This window comes from Equus quagga, chromosome 2 (genome assembly GCF_021613505.1).
Source record: "Equus quagga isolate Etosha38 chromosome 2, UCLA_HA_Equagga_1.0, whole genome shotgun sequence".
NCBI lineage: Eukaryota > Metazoa > Chordata > Mammalia > Perissodactyla > Equidae > Equus > Equus quagga.
The window spans coordinates 151,405,212-151,421,257 of NC_060268.1; the positions used below are offsets into that span (position 1 = coordinate 151,405,212).

The window sequence follows — 16,046 nt, forward strand, 5'->3', positions numbered from 1 at the left end:
AATCATGGCCAAGCAAACCTGTCTTTTAAGTGGGACTCCCATAGTAGAGGCCAGGCCTTCACTGGAAAGGTGTTTAGAATCATTTTTCTCAGAGAGGAATTCAATTCCAAGCTCTGGGAAGTCTCCCTAAATATATATATTTGAAGAACAACCCTTGGAGAAATCCTCCAGGTAACCTGCAATAATAGCAATGAGCCATTGCAACTCCAAGATCTTCTAGAAGGGCACTCAGAGATCTTTTGTATATGACTCGCTTGTTTTACAGAGGCCCAGAGAGGGCGAGGGCCTCCCCTGAGGTCACACAGTGAATTAGAGGTAGACTTGTCTCTCGGATTCATCTACTGTTCCACCAGACCTTCTCTTTCATCCTTAGATCATTTCCCACATTATCAAGTGAGTTCAGTGACATTATCTTCTCTGAGTCCCACAGAAACCCTGGAGACAGGCAGGACAATTTATCCTGTTATTTTCTAAAACCCAGAAAGCTGATGCTCAGAGGGGTTTAGTGCATTCCCCAAACACAGACAGCTAGTGAGAAGTAAAGCTGCTAGGCTAGTCTTTCTGCTCCACCACACCACCCCCTCCTGTTCATCTCCACTGTATATGTCCTCATCCTTTAGCATGCCCTGCAGGACCAACTTCCATCCTAGACATCACTCTATACTCTTGTCCTTTTGGGAAACCTCTTCAAGTTCTCCAAGCCCATTCCAATCTGCAATCACTTAAACGAGTCCCCTTGGACTCTGGCAGGAGTGAAGGAAGAGACAGAACTGGAAGAGGCCATCTCATGCTCCCTCTACAACATCTCAGGATCTACAGGGCCTTTGCCAGGTAAATGGGAGCTGACCTTGTATGGCCTCACTCACCACCCATCCAACCTCTGGATCAGGGCTTCTGTGTAACAAAGGAAAGTAATGATATTCCTTTACATTTCCAAGCACCTCCTATGTGGGCTTTCATGTGGTAGAAGAATGAAACTTATTCTGGGCTCCCTGAGTAGGTAATACCCACAGGCAGATTTTGACTTGATAGAACGAGAAGCTTTCTAAAAGAGCCGTCCAACGATAGAAGGGGCTGCCTCCAGAGGAAGTGAGTTGCCTGTCACAGCAGCCCTCCAAGCTGAGGCTGTGCTGACTGTTACTAGTTGGGATATCACAGAGCAGTGCTCCTAAACTTTAATGTATGTAGGTACACCTGGGATCCGTTAAAATGAAGATTCTGATTTGACACATTTGGGGTGTGTCCTGAGACTATGCATTTCTATTTGGTGAAGCTCATGCTGCTGGTCCACAGGTCAACTTTGGGGAGCAAGGCTGTAGAGGACCTCAATTATCTGACACTGAGGTTCTTTGGCTATAGTGTGCCAAGACTGATCTGCATCACACCTCATGAAAATAAAAGTTCTCATAAAGATCAAAATATTTCCAAACTCCAGCGGGTGGTCTAATGACCTCAGGTGCAATGCAGAACAAAGAGGACGTGGACAATCTCCTGACATGATCTCCACAGCTTACAGAAGCCCACTAGCATCTTTCAATCAACTTAATTCCGAGGATTGACTGGAATAGATCATCTAGCAAATATTCGGCACTTAAAGAGGTTGGTGAATCAGATACAGTGAGAAGGACATGATATTTTACTATCCTTTTCTGTTGTAAAGCACTTTTTTATTTTAGCAGCTTTCAAAGCACATATAGGTCCATTACTTCATCTGACTCTTGTACTACCCCTTGGACTTTGGAGGGCAAAAAAGGAAATTTTAGGGCTCAGGGAAGCCTGAAGACTTGCACAAGGTGGCAAAGCCAGTAAATGCTGAGCCTCTCAGTGTCTGATCATCATATGCCACTTCCCTCTTGAGTCATATTGGGACAGCTGGTATAACCATGATAGCAACACCTGGCTTCTGTCTCTTCTGAAAACAGGCACTGTAACTGCTCTTCTTGATGACTTTTTCTTTAAGTAAAAGCTATGGTGTGAAGTAATAGATATTGCCCGGTCATTAACCCAAGGCTCCACAGTACTGGAAGGGAAACTGATAGTCCAGCTAAGACCTTCCTCGGTCTCAGGTCATATTCAAATCAGAGGATAATCATCACCATAGCCTTAACATCTAGTGCAAACTTAACTCATCTGTAGGGATCACTTGATTCTTTAACATTTGTGGGACAAAATGAAGGAAGAAGGCAAGATAAACATTTATCCTATTTGCTAAGATTCAGTTTCTCCCTATTTGAAATGCTTTCCTTAGATTTAAATCAAACATCTGATAGGGATGAAATATAAACCAGTCTTTTTGGCTGGTGCCATGGGGTAGACCCTCAGTGGAGGTGGAAACTATTAATATCCATCACAGGGATTTGCCCTTCACTTTGAAGGTTGTTTACCCTCAGATTTTTTTCCTCTAGGCATATGTTTTTTCTCTCCCTGCCCCCATTTTCTAACCGTGTACAGCTTTATAGATCTCTTCCTCTGAACCTATGCTGTCCAATGTGGTAGCCAGTAGGCACATGTATCTACTGAACACTTTAGATGTGGCCAGTATGAAATGTGCTGTAAGTGTAAAAATACACACTGGATTTAAAAAGCTTAGTACAAAATAAAGAACGTAAAATATCTCATTAATAATTCTTACGTGGATTATATGTTAAAATGATACTACTTTAGATATATTGGGTTAAATAAAATATATTATTAAAATTAACTTCACCCGTTCCATTTTACTACCAGAAAATTTAAAACTACATATGTGGCTCACATCACAGTCCTACTGAACAGTTTTCCTTGATCCCACCCCAGGTCATCAGGGTCTGCCCTATTTAAGCCTAAAACCTGATACAAGTTCTAACCAGGCCCTCACCCAGGGTTAAGAATAAAGGGAGTATTATCCTACACTAAGTACATTTTGGACTCTTGCAGATACATTGCAGTTTTTCACCTTTACAAAAACAGCAGTCAGCCCAACACACACACACATACATACACACACACACTGCACTTCCCTCCCCTCCCCCATCAACAGTAAGCAGGTGACAGATAGTTGCTGATTCAGAAACTGCTTTTCTTGCATATTTGAAGACGTACACACAAGTTGCCCCTCTTGGCCTAGAGCCCTTGTTTCATTTGCCCTGAGCGAGCAATCCTGCATGCGTCCTTGCTCTGTTGGCCTTCACTTCAGAAGACCCTCAGAAACCTGATCCTAGCTTCCTTGGGGCCGTTAATCCCTCGGGATCGTAAAACACCTGGTGCTGCTGCAGAGTTACTAAGCATCCTCTTCCAGTTTTGGGTGTGTGCCAAAGCCTTGAAGACCAAAATAAATTGTCCACAGACTATGAAGAACAGCAGGAAGTCCTGGCGATGTGGGCAGGATAGAGGAACTCAACCTCAGTGTGGCCCCAAACCCCTCTCGAAATACCAGGAGTCTCTCGGAGATGCCATTCCTCTAATCATCTCACATCCCCTATCTTCTCATCTCCTCAGACCCCACCTCACCTTTCTAGTCACCCACAGTGGTCCCCCAGGGGTACACTGGACTGGGACTGAGAAAATCTGGGTTCCAGGCCAAGCTCTGACACTAATTTATTATCTTTTGAGCAAAATGCTTAACTTCTTTGGACTTCAAGTTCTTAATAAAATAAGGGGATTGTACATGATTTACATAAATGTCCTTTGGGCTCTTCCCAAAATGTCCAAACTCTGCCAGAGGAGTCGGAAGACCTGAATGATGTGGGCTCCTGGGTTTCGGCTCTAAGAAACCTCCACAGGACTCTCAACACAGTTTCTGACTCCACTGAGTTCTCTTGAGTTTATTGAGAAAAAGATCCCGGCTTGAACATAAAACACATTACAACCAATTAGTTCAACTGCTTACCACCTAGACTTAATCTCCTTGCAGATTACTCCATAGATAACACATGAGCTTTGTTGTAATTTGAACCCGATTACCACACTAAACTTAAATGCTCAGCCTTCTCCTCATAGTCTGCACTGTGGTCTTCAGTTTCTTTCCTCAAACAAGCAGAGGAGTAATGGCAAATGTGTATTCAAGTATGAAGAAACCAAAAGCTTTCTAAGAAGATACCTTTGTACTCAGAGTGGGAGAGAATGAGAAGCAGGACTAATTTGCAAAGTACAAATTCTGAATTTTATCAACTCTGGATTTGTGTAACCCAACATAAAAGGATTCTCCCATCTTCTACTTTTTTCCCCCATCTTCCTCTCTTAGGTAGACTAGGGTAAGGAGGACAAAATAAACTACCTTTGTTTCTTTTCCCTGTTAACCTCAGTATCACACAAGTATTTACTGAGTCCTAACTACACGCTATGTGCTAGCTGCTTTCATCTCCACATCTCATTTAATCCTCATAATAACTCAATAAGGTGGTCAACACTTACCTCATCTTACAAAACTAAGACTCAATATGTCCAAGTTGGGCATTGAAGAGGCAGGATTTGAACCCTGGTCTCTCTGACTCCAAGTCCTGTGCATTCCCCTAAATCCTGGTCTTCTGGGCTTGTGCTCTGCCAGAGGCAGATGTTCTGATCAAGAGGTCACCTTAACTTGCCCAGTATTCTGCAGCTGTGGCATTAGGGTTTCTACTGACATCCACCACTTCTCCTAACACCTTGTCAAGGGTGGACACTTGAACTTGAGGTCTGAGTTCCCTTCCCTAGGTATTGAGAGAATACCTGCTGGTTATTTTTGTAAGAACTGCAGCCAATGTTTCTCCTCATCCCGTAAATTGTTAAATACTCTCTGCATTTATTCAGAGATTTCCCTCCTGAGTGAGTCAAAGGAAAATGTTTTCCACTTTCAGTTGGCTATCTTAACATTTTTAACTTCCTTTCTGTTCTCAGAAGTTGCATCACATGCTTTCTCTTCTATTTTTGATTTCCATGCTCGCAGCAGGCCTATACCTTTGTTCTTATCTTTCTGGGAACTAACCTACTTTCCACGTGCTAAGGGACATTCCCTCGAAGTCACCAAAGCCCATCTTTCTGTGGTCAGTTGAGTAGCTTTCCTTCCGCTCCTTTCTCTAAGGCCGTAGACTAGTCTGTCGTGTTTCTCAGATGCATGCTTCGAGGACACACAGCTTTCCTGAATACTTTTATTTTAAACTTCATGCCCTCAAATTTTATTGTTTGACTGGCTTCCTTCCCTTTAGGAAACAAACTGACACCACTAAAGCTTTGCCACTTTTCTCAGGCCTCAGTTTTCTCATCTCATCATAAAAGTCAAACAGATTGGGGATTCTTACCCTGGGGATCCATGGACTCATGGGAGCTCTCAGATGGACTCAGGTGGGAATCTCTTCATACTTTATGCAAAATTCTGTGTGTGCCACCCTCTTCCCCAAACTGTGGCCTAGAGTCCTCCAATGACCTCAGATTCTCAAACTTTCCATGATCCAGAAAATGTTACGAGTCACTGGAGTAGATGATCTTTAAAGATTATTTATTTTTTTTAAAGTATGCATTTTGGTGAGGAAGATTGCCCCTGAGCTAACATCTGTTGCCAATCTTCTTTTTTTTTGTTTTTCCCTCCCCAGAGCCCCAATACATAGTTGTATATCCTAGTTGTAGGTCATTCTAGTTCTCCTATGTGGGATGCTGCCACAGCATGGCTTGATGAGCAGCGTGTAGGCCCATGCCCAGGATTTGAACCAGCGAACCCTGGGCAGCTGAAGTGGAGCATGTGAACTTAGCCACTTGGCCATGGGGCCAGCCCCTAAAGATTCTTTTTAATTCAGATATTCTATGAGGCTCTCTCACCAACTGCAGGGGCTCAAAAACCAACGCTGGACGCCAGTCAGCAAACCGCTATTTACTTGGGGAAGCTCAGTAAATATTTGATGATGCCAATGACGGAGATTTCCAAGATACTCCTCCCCTTTCCTTTCTTGATTAATTGTTCTAAACTTTCTTGGCCAAAATTACATCCAACAAAATCCAAGAACTGGTTGATGATTCTGAATTCTTGGGCATTTTGTATGTATGTGTTTGTCCACTTAGTTAAGTTGTTCCTCAAATAATAAAAGGAAAAACTTTCATTTTTCAATTGAGATGGTCTGCAGATCTAGAGCAAAACTACTTAAAATTTTGTATTTGTTCTTCTTTCTCCTTTCAACTGAAATTCACACAGGATTTTTAGCTAATCATAGAATATCAAAGCTAGAAAGAATTTCACTTCTCTTCTCAAATCTTTTGCCATGGACAGGGAAGCTGTCAGAGAAGGGAAGTCACTCCTCCAAAGGCACACAGCAGCCCAATGGCAGAGCTGAAGCTAGAACTCAAGTATCCTGACTTTCAACGCAGTGCTGTTCCCACCCAATCCTGGGTTCCCCTGGACACCCCCTGCACTCCATTTACCCACTTCTGCTGTTCAGAGAACACACACCTAAAACATGCAACCGACCCAACGTGATATCAGTTCGGGAGTCTACAAAGGAGTGAAAAGTCAAACCGTTTCACAAGTGTTCGCACATCTGCAGAGAGCTAGGGGCAGCAGGTGACTGGACAGGTAACTAAGGGGAAGGAAAGCAGCAAAGCTGGGATTCAGCACCAAACAGGCAAGTTTGACAACGGATTCGCAAGGGTCACCTGACTGTGAGGAAGATGACTGGCACGCTGTTAGGAGGTGCTGCTGAATGTCCGTGAGGCACCGACGAGCCCGTCCAAGCTCTGCTCCCAGCCCCTTCTCCAGACTCTCCCCTTCCATCCACCTGCAGACCCCTAAGTCTCATCCAAATCAGGAGCCCACCATTCCCCACCCCACTACATGTTCCTACTTCTGGGCCTTGGCTGGGCTATTTGCTTGCCTTGAATGCTGCCCCCTTGCTGTTTACCTATTGCAAAACTCCCTGTTCTTTAAGCCCCAGATCAAACGCCACTTTTCTCATGAAGTCTTTCCAGACAGCCACCTTCCCCCTCCTGCTGCTTATTATTTCTCCCCATCTTGAACTTTCAGAGTGAACTGTTTGTGACTCTCCTTCCTTGTCTGCATCATAACTATTTATGAAGATGTCTTATTCCCCCAATGGAGAGTATACACTCCTTTAGTTGGGGTCAGTCATTTTTTATGTTCACTCAACAAATATTTATTGAGACCATCCATATACCAGGTGTCATGGTCCCTGATCTTAGGGCACTAATACTCTAATGGTGACAAACAGAAGCAACGGGGTGAATACAAGAGAGCTGAGATGTGCCCCCATAGGTCAGGTGCAGGGGGCTGTGGAAGCACAAAGTCAGAGCACTGAATCCAGTCTTGCAGGGGTAGAGGTAAGTTGTCAGGAAGGACTTCCTGGAAGAAGTAACATCTAAGTGGAGAAGTGCAGGACAGGTGGGAATTATTCAGACAAACAAGCAGGCGAGGCTTTGGAAGATGAGGCTGACCTGCTGTCTAAGGTCAGATCACATGAGGCCTTCTGAGCCTGTGAAGGCAGAGAGACTTTCCTGAGAGCAACGGGAAGCCCCTGATGATGTGCACCCCTCTCTCTCTTGCAGCGCTTAGCACAGTGCCTGGAACATCCTGGATGCTTGAATGAAAGTAAATGATCATAACATTTCAGAATGTCTTTTCATTTAAGGCTCTCAGGTTAAATTCCCTTTGTTTATTGGTCAGACACTCAACCTAGCTTCCCAACAACTATAATAAAATTGGCCTTTTGGTTCAGATCCCCACAGCAAGGAGAATAGTGACTGGCAGTTTTCCTGATAACAGAAACTGGTCTGAAATGCATTGATCCAAATAAGCAACACAGCCTGAGGTCACGTCATCCTGAACAGAGAACACCTGTCATTTAAGTCCCTATCATCTTTAGCTTTGACACCCAGAGAGGGCCTCAAGAGGCAGAAAGATTCTTTTGAAGGACCCCACTTCCCGAGTTGCTGGCTCCTGCTCCCAGGCACGGGAGGGCAAAGGAAAGGGGTGAGGAAGGAGGTGTGTGGGGAGGGGCCCTTTTCACGCAAACCTCTAGCTCTTAACAAGGAGGCCAGCGTACAAGGCCTGGGCACACCCATGGAGAAGGGGCTTGAGCTGGAAGAGCAGGAGGAAGGGAGGTGACAGGAAGTGGTCCACTTGGGGTCTGGCGGTCCCCAAAGAAAGGAAAATCAACTTTCAACAGGCCCGGCTTTCCGTGTTGCCAGCTCCTCCCCTCCTATCCTCCATTAGGAAGCGGGAAGTGTACACCGGACCTTACTCGGAGCTCCAGCACCACGCGCTCTTCCTGTATACACTGGGTCCTGGAATCGGGCCTTATGACTCACTGCTGACAATAACAAGGTCTCCAGGCACCGTGGGCTGACTTGCAATGTTTACAGAATTGTTCTTGTGTTACAGACATTTAACTCTCTTTAACTCTCTCTTGCAGCACTTAGCACAGTGCCTGGAACATCCTGGATGCTTGAATGAAAGTAAATGATCATAACATTTCAGAATGTCTTTTCATTTAAGGCTCTCAGGTTAAATTCCCTTTGTTTATTGGTCAGACACTCAACCTAGCTTCCCAACAACTATAATAAAATTGGCCTTTTATTATTAATAAATATTATTAAAGACATTTAATTCTTTTCAATAGCCACTTCACTACCTCTCCCCAGTGAACTATTCTTTCCTTCACTGGACACGCCCTTTTCTTCCTCATAGAACACACATTCCAGGGGCACCTGTTCTGGGGCCAGGCAAAGCCTTCCCCAGGTATTGCTATTTTCCCACACTCAGGGCAGGACCACCAATCCACTTTTATGGTGCCTTCCCCCAGGCCAGGCACCACACTTACCACATTTAATCCTCACAACTGTCCTATGAGGGAGGGACTGTCACTCCTACTTTGCACACCAGAAAACTGTTGCTCAAGGAGGTGAAGTGGCTAGCTAGTGAAAGGCTAAGCCTGATTATTTATCATTATGCCACACTGCCCTTCTCTGCAGCAAACGATCCTCCACTCCCGATGGTTAGGCTGGAGCTGGAGGTCTGGCCTCACCTGTGGTCCAGGCCTCTGTGCTCCTGAAGCCTCCAAGTACGCCTCTATTACTGCTCTGTCCGCCAGTCTCACTGGAACATAGGCTCCTCAAGGGCAGGGATGCGATGCCCTCTGTACCCTGCCCAGAGGCCGGTATCCACAAGCCTTGAATAAGTATTTGTTGAATGAATAAAGAAAACTTTAAAGGGAAACTGGGATTGTAGGTCTGAGGATCAAGCATAGTCTCTGTTGAGGCATAGTACACAGTAGATAATAAATGGTTTGAAAACATCTTCAAGAATTCCATCTGGTTCTCAAGACATTCTAGAATGTTCTCAGTTCCAGCAGCAGTTCTAGATCACCCCAAATGGATAGCTTCCATTTACAAAGTGCTAACCATGTTCTGTTCCCGCTCCCCATGCTTGGCACTTCACAGGCATTACTTCATGGAATCCTCTCAACCACTCTATGAGGTAGGTGTCACCTCCATTTCACAGATGAGAAAACTGAGGCTCAGAGAAGGGAAGTAACTCCCAAGTCACTAGACAGTAAGAGGCAAGCAGGCATTCAAACCTGGCTACTTTGGAGAAGCTGCCCAAAGTCTTTGACTTTTGGGGTATTCAACAGCATAGCCAAAACTAGAATCATGACCTACTTGTCAAATTTATCTCCCCACCAAATTTTTCAGCCCTCAACATGCCCTAAGGCCACCGTGGTCCAAAACCTGAAATCTTTGCAGCTGACCCAGACAGAAGATGGGACAGTCACCTAAAAATCCGGCGTGCCCATTCAAGGACCCCATACCTGTCAGAGCCCCAGCACTGGGCCTGCACGCCCCTCCTCAGAACCAATGCATCTGTTCATCAGTGAACAGAGGCCCCGCAATCCCACACAAACACGAGACAGGACGAAGACCTGACGGAGCTGAGCGCAGGCAGAGCGCCATGGGTTATGGAAACAAAGTGCGTCTCACACAAAACCAAATCACACTGAGCAAACCGCAGCCTGGTGTTCTCAGCTGTGTTAGTCAGAGCAAACCGAGGATGATCTCCAAGTCATGAATGGGGCATGAGGAAGGCCTGCCTTCTCTGGGGCTTTTGCATGGCGCCAGGAGACACCCAAAGTGGGGGTAATTTCTGTATCACCTCAAGAGGCCAGAAGACAGGCTGTCCTTTGCCTTCAACTGTCCCCAGCCCTGACACCTTAATTGATGACCCCTCCATTCCCTCCTGGGTAATATTTTTGCTCCCAAGGCAAGCAAACGGGTCTCACTGGCATCTACTCGGCCTCGGTAGATGGACCATGGGTGAGACGTCCGGCCCACCCTGCCAACTGAGACGCCAAGGCACACACAGTCATGCTGCAGGCCTACCTGGCTCACACCACTCCGAGCAGCCTTCCTCTCAGCCTGCTCGCCACCTCTATGCAGCTCTGTCTGCTCAGCCTCCCTTCCCGGAAAAGGGCTACCCAGGGGCTTGCTGGGCCGGCTCTCCTCTGGGGTGTGGAGATCTGAGAGTCTCTGTTCAGTGCTCAGGCACCTGACCACGTCTGAAGGTTTCAAGCAGCTCTTCTTAGAGATCTTGGGTCCACCAGGGCATCTCTCACCTGCCTCCCTCTCTGCTTTCCTCTCATACCATCTGCTCTCTTCCCGCCATGGCTGCCGCTTACCCTGGCTGCTAAAGGCATTGCTAAGCTCTGAGATGACCCTATCAGAGCTCCCAAGCGGTGGCTGGGAGAAGCTATCCTGGCGGACACCTGAAGTTGGCATATGGATACCACTGTCTCCATTGACATGAAGGGAGGCCTGAGTACTGGGTGCCAGGGAGTAGGCTTTGTGGGGGGCGGGAAGGGCCAGTGGGGAAGCTATCGAACGTGGGGTGGAACGATCTGACCAACTCGAGTGGGGTAGGCTGAGGGACAGGGAGGGACTGGGCCTTGCCATCAAGGCGAGGTGGTCAGTGTCATAGATAGAAGCCTCTGGCAAAGGAGGCAAGGGTGGGGTCAGGGCCAGAGGACGCCTGCCTGGGACCCCTACAGTCAGCGAGATCCACTCAGAGGTGACGGCATGCATCTCAGGGGACAGGGCTCGGTGGGGGTAAGGCAGAGATGAGGGGGCTCGCATGATAAGCTTGCTGTGACTGGGAAACTTGAAAAGAAAAGGAGAGAGAGGAAAACAAAAGAAAGAAGCAAAAGGTACAAGCGTCAGCATAAAGAAGAAAGAGGAAAATAATCACAAGGGACATATAGAGAGGAATGAAACGGAAAAGACGAGCGGACACTCTGGTGTCCAGAGAGGAAGTTGTGTGGTTAGGTCTGGAGATAAACTGGGATGTGCGTGTGTGCAGGCGGGGGAGGAGGGGAGAAGCAAGTGGTATGGAGATGGGAGAAAGGGTCCCATCACTGCAGGTACACGTGGTGCCGGCCTGGTTTGCAGAATCAGACTTGCAAAGGGACACACTGGAAGCTCCCCACCCAACCCACCCAACAACCTCTGCAACTGAAGCCCTGACTCAGAACCACGAGGTTAAAACATGACCTGCCACTGCCCTGGCCTTTCCTTGGCTTTTATTCTCTCTAGGGGGCCCAGCAAAGGGCCTTCCAGAGAAGAGTATGAGCAGTGTAGTCATTTTGTTTTATAGTCATGCTTGCCTATGGTCAAGTGAAAAATCTAGTGGAGTTCCCCATATTATTACAAAGCAGAATGCCCTCCTGAGCCAGTGATGGCGGGTGGAAGAGGAGGAAATGGTTAGAAGATGAGAGAAAAGAAGCACTATCCAAGTGTCATCCCAGGTCCCTGGGTCCTGTTCTCATCCCTCTGGACATCAATCTCTTTCACAGGAGGTCAGCCCACCATGCCTCCCCAGAGCCCAAGGTCCTAATTTTTTCTTGGCTTTGGGAAAACGGGGATGGGTTTGGAGTAATGTATATTTTAAAATGTTTCCTCATAATTAATGTTCAGGTAAGCAAACATCTTATTATAAACCTACTGCCTTTTAGCCCAGTGTAGATGAGTTCCTTTTCCAACCTAGTTTCTGCTTGTAAAGAATACTCTGGATCTTTATCTTCTGCAGGCCAACCTTGACCAACAAGATGACTAAGAGAACCACACTGGGCCATGGTATGTATGGTACCGTGGTGGCACCCAGGGCACCAGCTTCACAGAGGATGGGATGTTCCCAGTACAGAGTTTTGGACCAACCGATAAAGACTCTTATTTCTCTCCCTAGTCATCTTTTCCCCAGAGCAATCAGCTTAAGTCCCTCCTTTATCCGCTAACATTTCTCCCACCAAGTGCTGAAAAATGTCATCTGTATGCATGAAAACCCAAGTGTGTCTACTCTACATTGCTCAGGACAGTTCTTAGTCACAGTGCTGAAGAACTATCCCAGAGGGGCTATTTGCCAATAGCACTGTGTGTTTGTCATGCTGAATACGAAAGCCAGTGATGAGAAGCTTAGGTACCTGTGGGCTTGCAGTGGCACTACGACTTGGGGAAGAGGAGAAAGGCAGGTCGATGTAATCCACAGGGTTTTTCACCAGTGGCCTTTTGATCACGTCCACATAGGTGATGGGGAAGATGCCTTGCCGGGACGTCCCTGGGATCCTCCCTTCGTACCAGTTCTCATCCACCTGTCGAAGCAGCATGATCCTCTCACCCTATAAGATACAGCAAGGTAAGGGTCCTTGTCCCACCACGCCTCAGCATGTCTGAGGCCCTGCCTGAACCCTGCTGTCCTGCATTGTTTATTGCTCAGAAAATTCTTCCTTGCTGGACCTGGATGGAATTAATTTCACTGGACTAGAGATGCTAACAGCACTAGAGCCACCTGGATGCTGGGAAGTGAAGCTTGGTCTCTAAATATTTCAGTAAAGGAGAAGGCCACATTCATTCCCCCAGGTTAGCAGACAAATGTAGTGTTTTGACTCATTTAATACAAAATAGACAGAAATCCGATCTTCTCTAAGGCAAAGGTTTTGGGGAGTTATCTTTTTCCCTCCTTTTAATAACTTTATTTTTTCCTGCATTGTTCTAGAAAAATTAAAACACAAGTAAACATAAAGCAGAAAATAATCATTACCCATAATATTATCATGTGGGCATAATCACTGCTAATGTTGTGACAAAGGCACTTCCCAGATTTAATCCTATACATGTGAATTAGACTTGCATATATTTTTTTCTTATGATAATTGTGTATGCACTGTATTTCCCTTTTCCAACTCGTTGTTTTATACTTAATAACCTACTTATTTGTGAGCTTTATTATTTGGAGCCTCCTAATTTGTCAAGAAATATAATTCTACAGTTTTATTGGTGTTGCACAGCTTAATGGACCACTGCAGGGTCTTCTTTTTTAAAGATTGGCACCTGGGCTAACAACTGTTGCCAATCTTTTTTTTTTTTTTTCTTCTGCTTTATCTCCCCAAACCCCCACTGTACACGGTTGTATATCTTAGTTGCATGTCCTTCTAGTTGTGGGATGTGGGACGCTGCCTCAACGTGGCCTGACGAGCAGTGCCATGTCCGCGCCTAGGATCCGAACCCTGGGCCGCCGCAGCGGAGCGCGCGAACTTAACCACTCGGCCACAGAGCCAGCCCCATGCAGGGTCTTCTATTGTACGTATAATGATGTGATTACTAGTCTCCTGATGTTGGGCAATTAGGTTGCTTCCAATGTTTCTCTTTTCTGTGAGATGGCTCATCTTTTTCCAAGGCATGTGCTCACTTCCTTCAACCCTCAATACAATTACTAACTTTAATAACTTTAGCAAGCCAGAGAATTCTGACATGTAAAGAGGGTGTTTGAATTCCTGGGAAGAACAGAGTCTCTGCATGGCTTAATTGTGTTCAAAATAAGCATGCAGAGCTCCTCGAAGGCAATAATGGTGATGATGATGCTGGCATCTCCTGTTTACTGAGCACTGACTAGATCCATGTGTCATGCTGGGGGCTTCACATACATTGTTTCATTTAATCCTCTTACAAGAGCTCTATGAGGGCCATTTATCTTCATTTTTTATATGAGGAAATGGGGCTCAGAAAATTATTTAACTCCCCAAAAGTCACACAGTTGATATTCTGTGACTTTTGACTTTAAAGTTTTCAGACTTCTCCGGTGCCGAAGCACTTGCTTTTCTCCCCTTGGCCACACTGATATATTGTAAAACCTAGTGGCCAACACAGTACTTACCACATCATTAGGTGCTCAATAAATGTGGGCTGCATATAGCTTATAAAAGATGTCCGAGATTCCAGAAACACTGCCTTTAGTTAGTGAAGTCAATGTAGTTAAACCTTGACAAGCCTAGGGTCTACTTTTAAATACTTCACCTCAGAAAATTCTCCAATTGCCCTTAATGCAATCCTTGATTGGGCGCATCTCTTAGGCATACCGACTGGCAGGCCACTGCAAGGCCACACCCCACAATACCAGCACCATCCAACAGAGCCCCAAAGCATTGGATGAGAGGGTGGCTTACCTTCCTGAAGGACATTTCTACTTGTGTGTCACCATTAAAGTTAAACTTAGCAATAGCTTCTCCATATTCCAAAACCTGCACTGGTGTCAACTTTTTGGGCTGAGCCTTCTCAGCAGGAGGAAGCAGCTGGGAAAGGAAAAGACGCAAAAGCGAAAGAAGAGAGGAAAATGGGGAAATGAGAGGAGAGGAGGAAACAAAACACAAGTTTTCAGTAAATAAATGGTGCTTTGGGCACAGCCAAAGGATATTCCTTAGAAAGAAAGGAGCTGCGGTACCTCAATGTAGGTGCGCGGGAAGATGCCCACGCGGCCGTGGTGCTCTCCCTCATACCAGTTCTGATCAATCTGCTTGTAAATGTAAACGATGTCTCCCTTCTGCAGAGGAAGCTCCCTGTCAACAGAGGGTCATGGCATTTTAGCAGATGTTTCAATATGTGTAAGAGGAAGACACTCAGTTTTTTAGCAAAAGGAGACCTCAAGTGAGGTCAAAGGGAATAAATTACAGAAGAGGGGGCTCCACATTTGAAAGTTTGAATCTCACTATTCAGGAAATTACATTACCTTTGGCATTTTTCTAGTCTCTTGTGGAATGAATGTTAACTTTCACACTGACGAGTGTGTGAGGCCTTGCCTCACAGTGCTCAGAGGCCTTGTTAGTTTGCTGTGGTTTTTCTCAGTTATCTTCTGTGAATGCCAGTCTTATGCTCAGCATATTTATGCAACACACAGCAATGCACCCAGCAATCTTAGCTGATGTTCATTAAATGATGAAAAATGTCTCCTAGATACTTTCACTGCCTTCACTACCCTCTTCTATGCCAATAGCAAGGCATGCCTTCATTGCTTTAAACTACCCTCAAATTATTTGCACTAAATTGATATCCTGATATTATTTCCTCCATTTAGCCACCCATCCACCTATACACTTTGTCATCTATCCATCTATCATCATGCAATAGAAAAGCTCTGAAAGTAGGCCAATCTGGGTTCAAAACCCAGTTATACCATTTACTAGCTCTGGGGCCTTGGGCAAGATTCTTATCTCTGAGATACTTTATCAAAATAGGAGCTAATTCAGGGTTGTTGGAGAATTCAGCAACAGACTACTAACAAAACACCCAGATGGTGCCTGATATATTGTTAACACTCAGTAAATGTAAATCAATTTCCTTTTCAACATGGAAAAGGGATCTTGGAAAGAAAAGTAGATTTTCCTTCAAATGCTCTTCATGTCTTTTTTTTTTTTCAATATTTCCATATCCATCCCTTTGTTTGCCTCAATAATAATGGTGTTAACCTCTAACCAGGACTTTTTATTTTATTTTTTTTTAAAAAAAAAGAGAAACATAAAGATAAATTATAAGCAAAATGAAAAAAGGAGAACAAAAATTATAACTTGAAATTTTCTTGAATTAAAAAAAAGTGACCTAGATCTTTTCCATTCGAGTCAAATCAATAGCATGGAAAGCAAAGTCTCTGACTTCAATTTGGAGGGGTGTGCCTGCTTTGCAGTGTGCCAGGAAGCCCCACGGTACATGAGAGCTGCTGGCTAAACAATGGGGGCACATGTGGAAAACTTCACAAAGTCAGCACTGTGCTGAAGGAA

General features: G+C 45.3%; 1 protein-coding gene across 36 annotated transcripts in view; it reads right to left on the minus strand.

Annotated features, from left to right (window-relative positions):
• The window catches only part of SORBS1 (sorbin and SH3 domain containing 1), a 218,827-nt gene that overhangs the window by 10,481 nt on the left and 192,300 nt on the right, over window positions 1-16,046 (minus strand). For 28 of the 36 annotated variants that reach the window (XM_046652429.1, XM_046652426.1, XM_046652428.1 and 25 more), the window contains 4 exons: window positions 14,717-14,831; window positions 14,442-14,567; window positions 12,423-12,617; window positions 10,333-11,106 (listed from right to left, as the gene is read on the minus strand). In XM_046652429.1, coding sequence (XP_046508385.1) covers window positions 10,333-11,106; window positions 12,423-12,617; window positions 14,442-14,567; window positions 14,717-14,831 — 1,210 coding nt within the window. The remainder of the gene's footprint in view (window positions 1-10,332; window positions 11,107-12,422; window positions 12,618-14,441; window positions 14,568-14,716; window positions 14,832-16,046) is intronic. The other 8 variants (XM_046652431.1, XM_046652430.1, XM_046652420.1 and 5 more) reach the window with 1 other exon arrangement.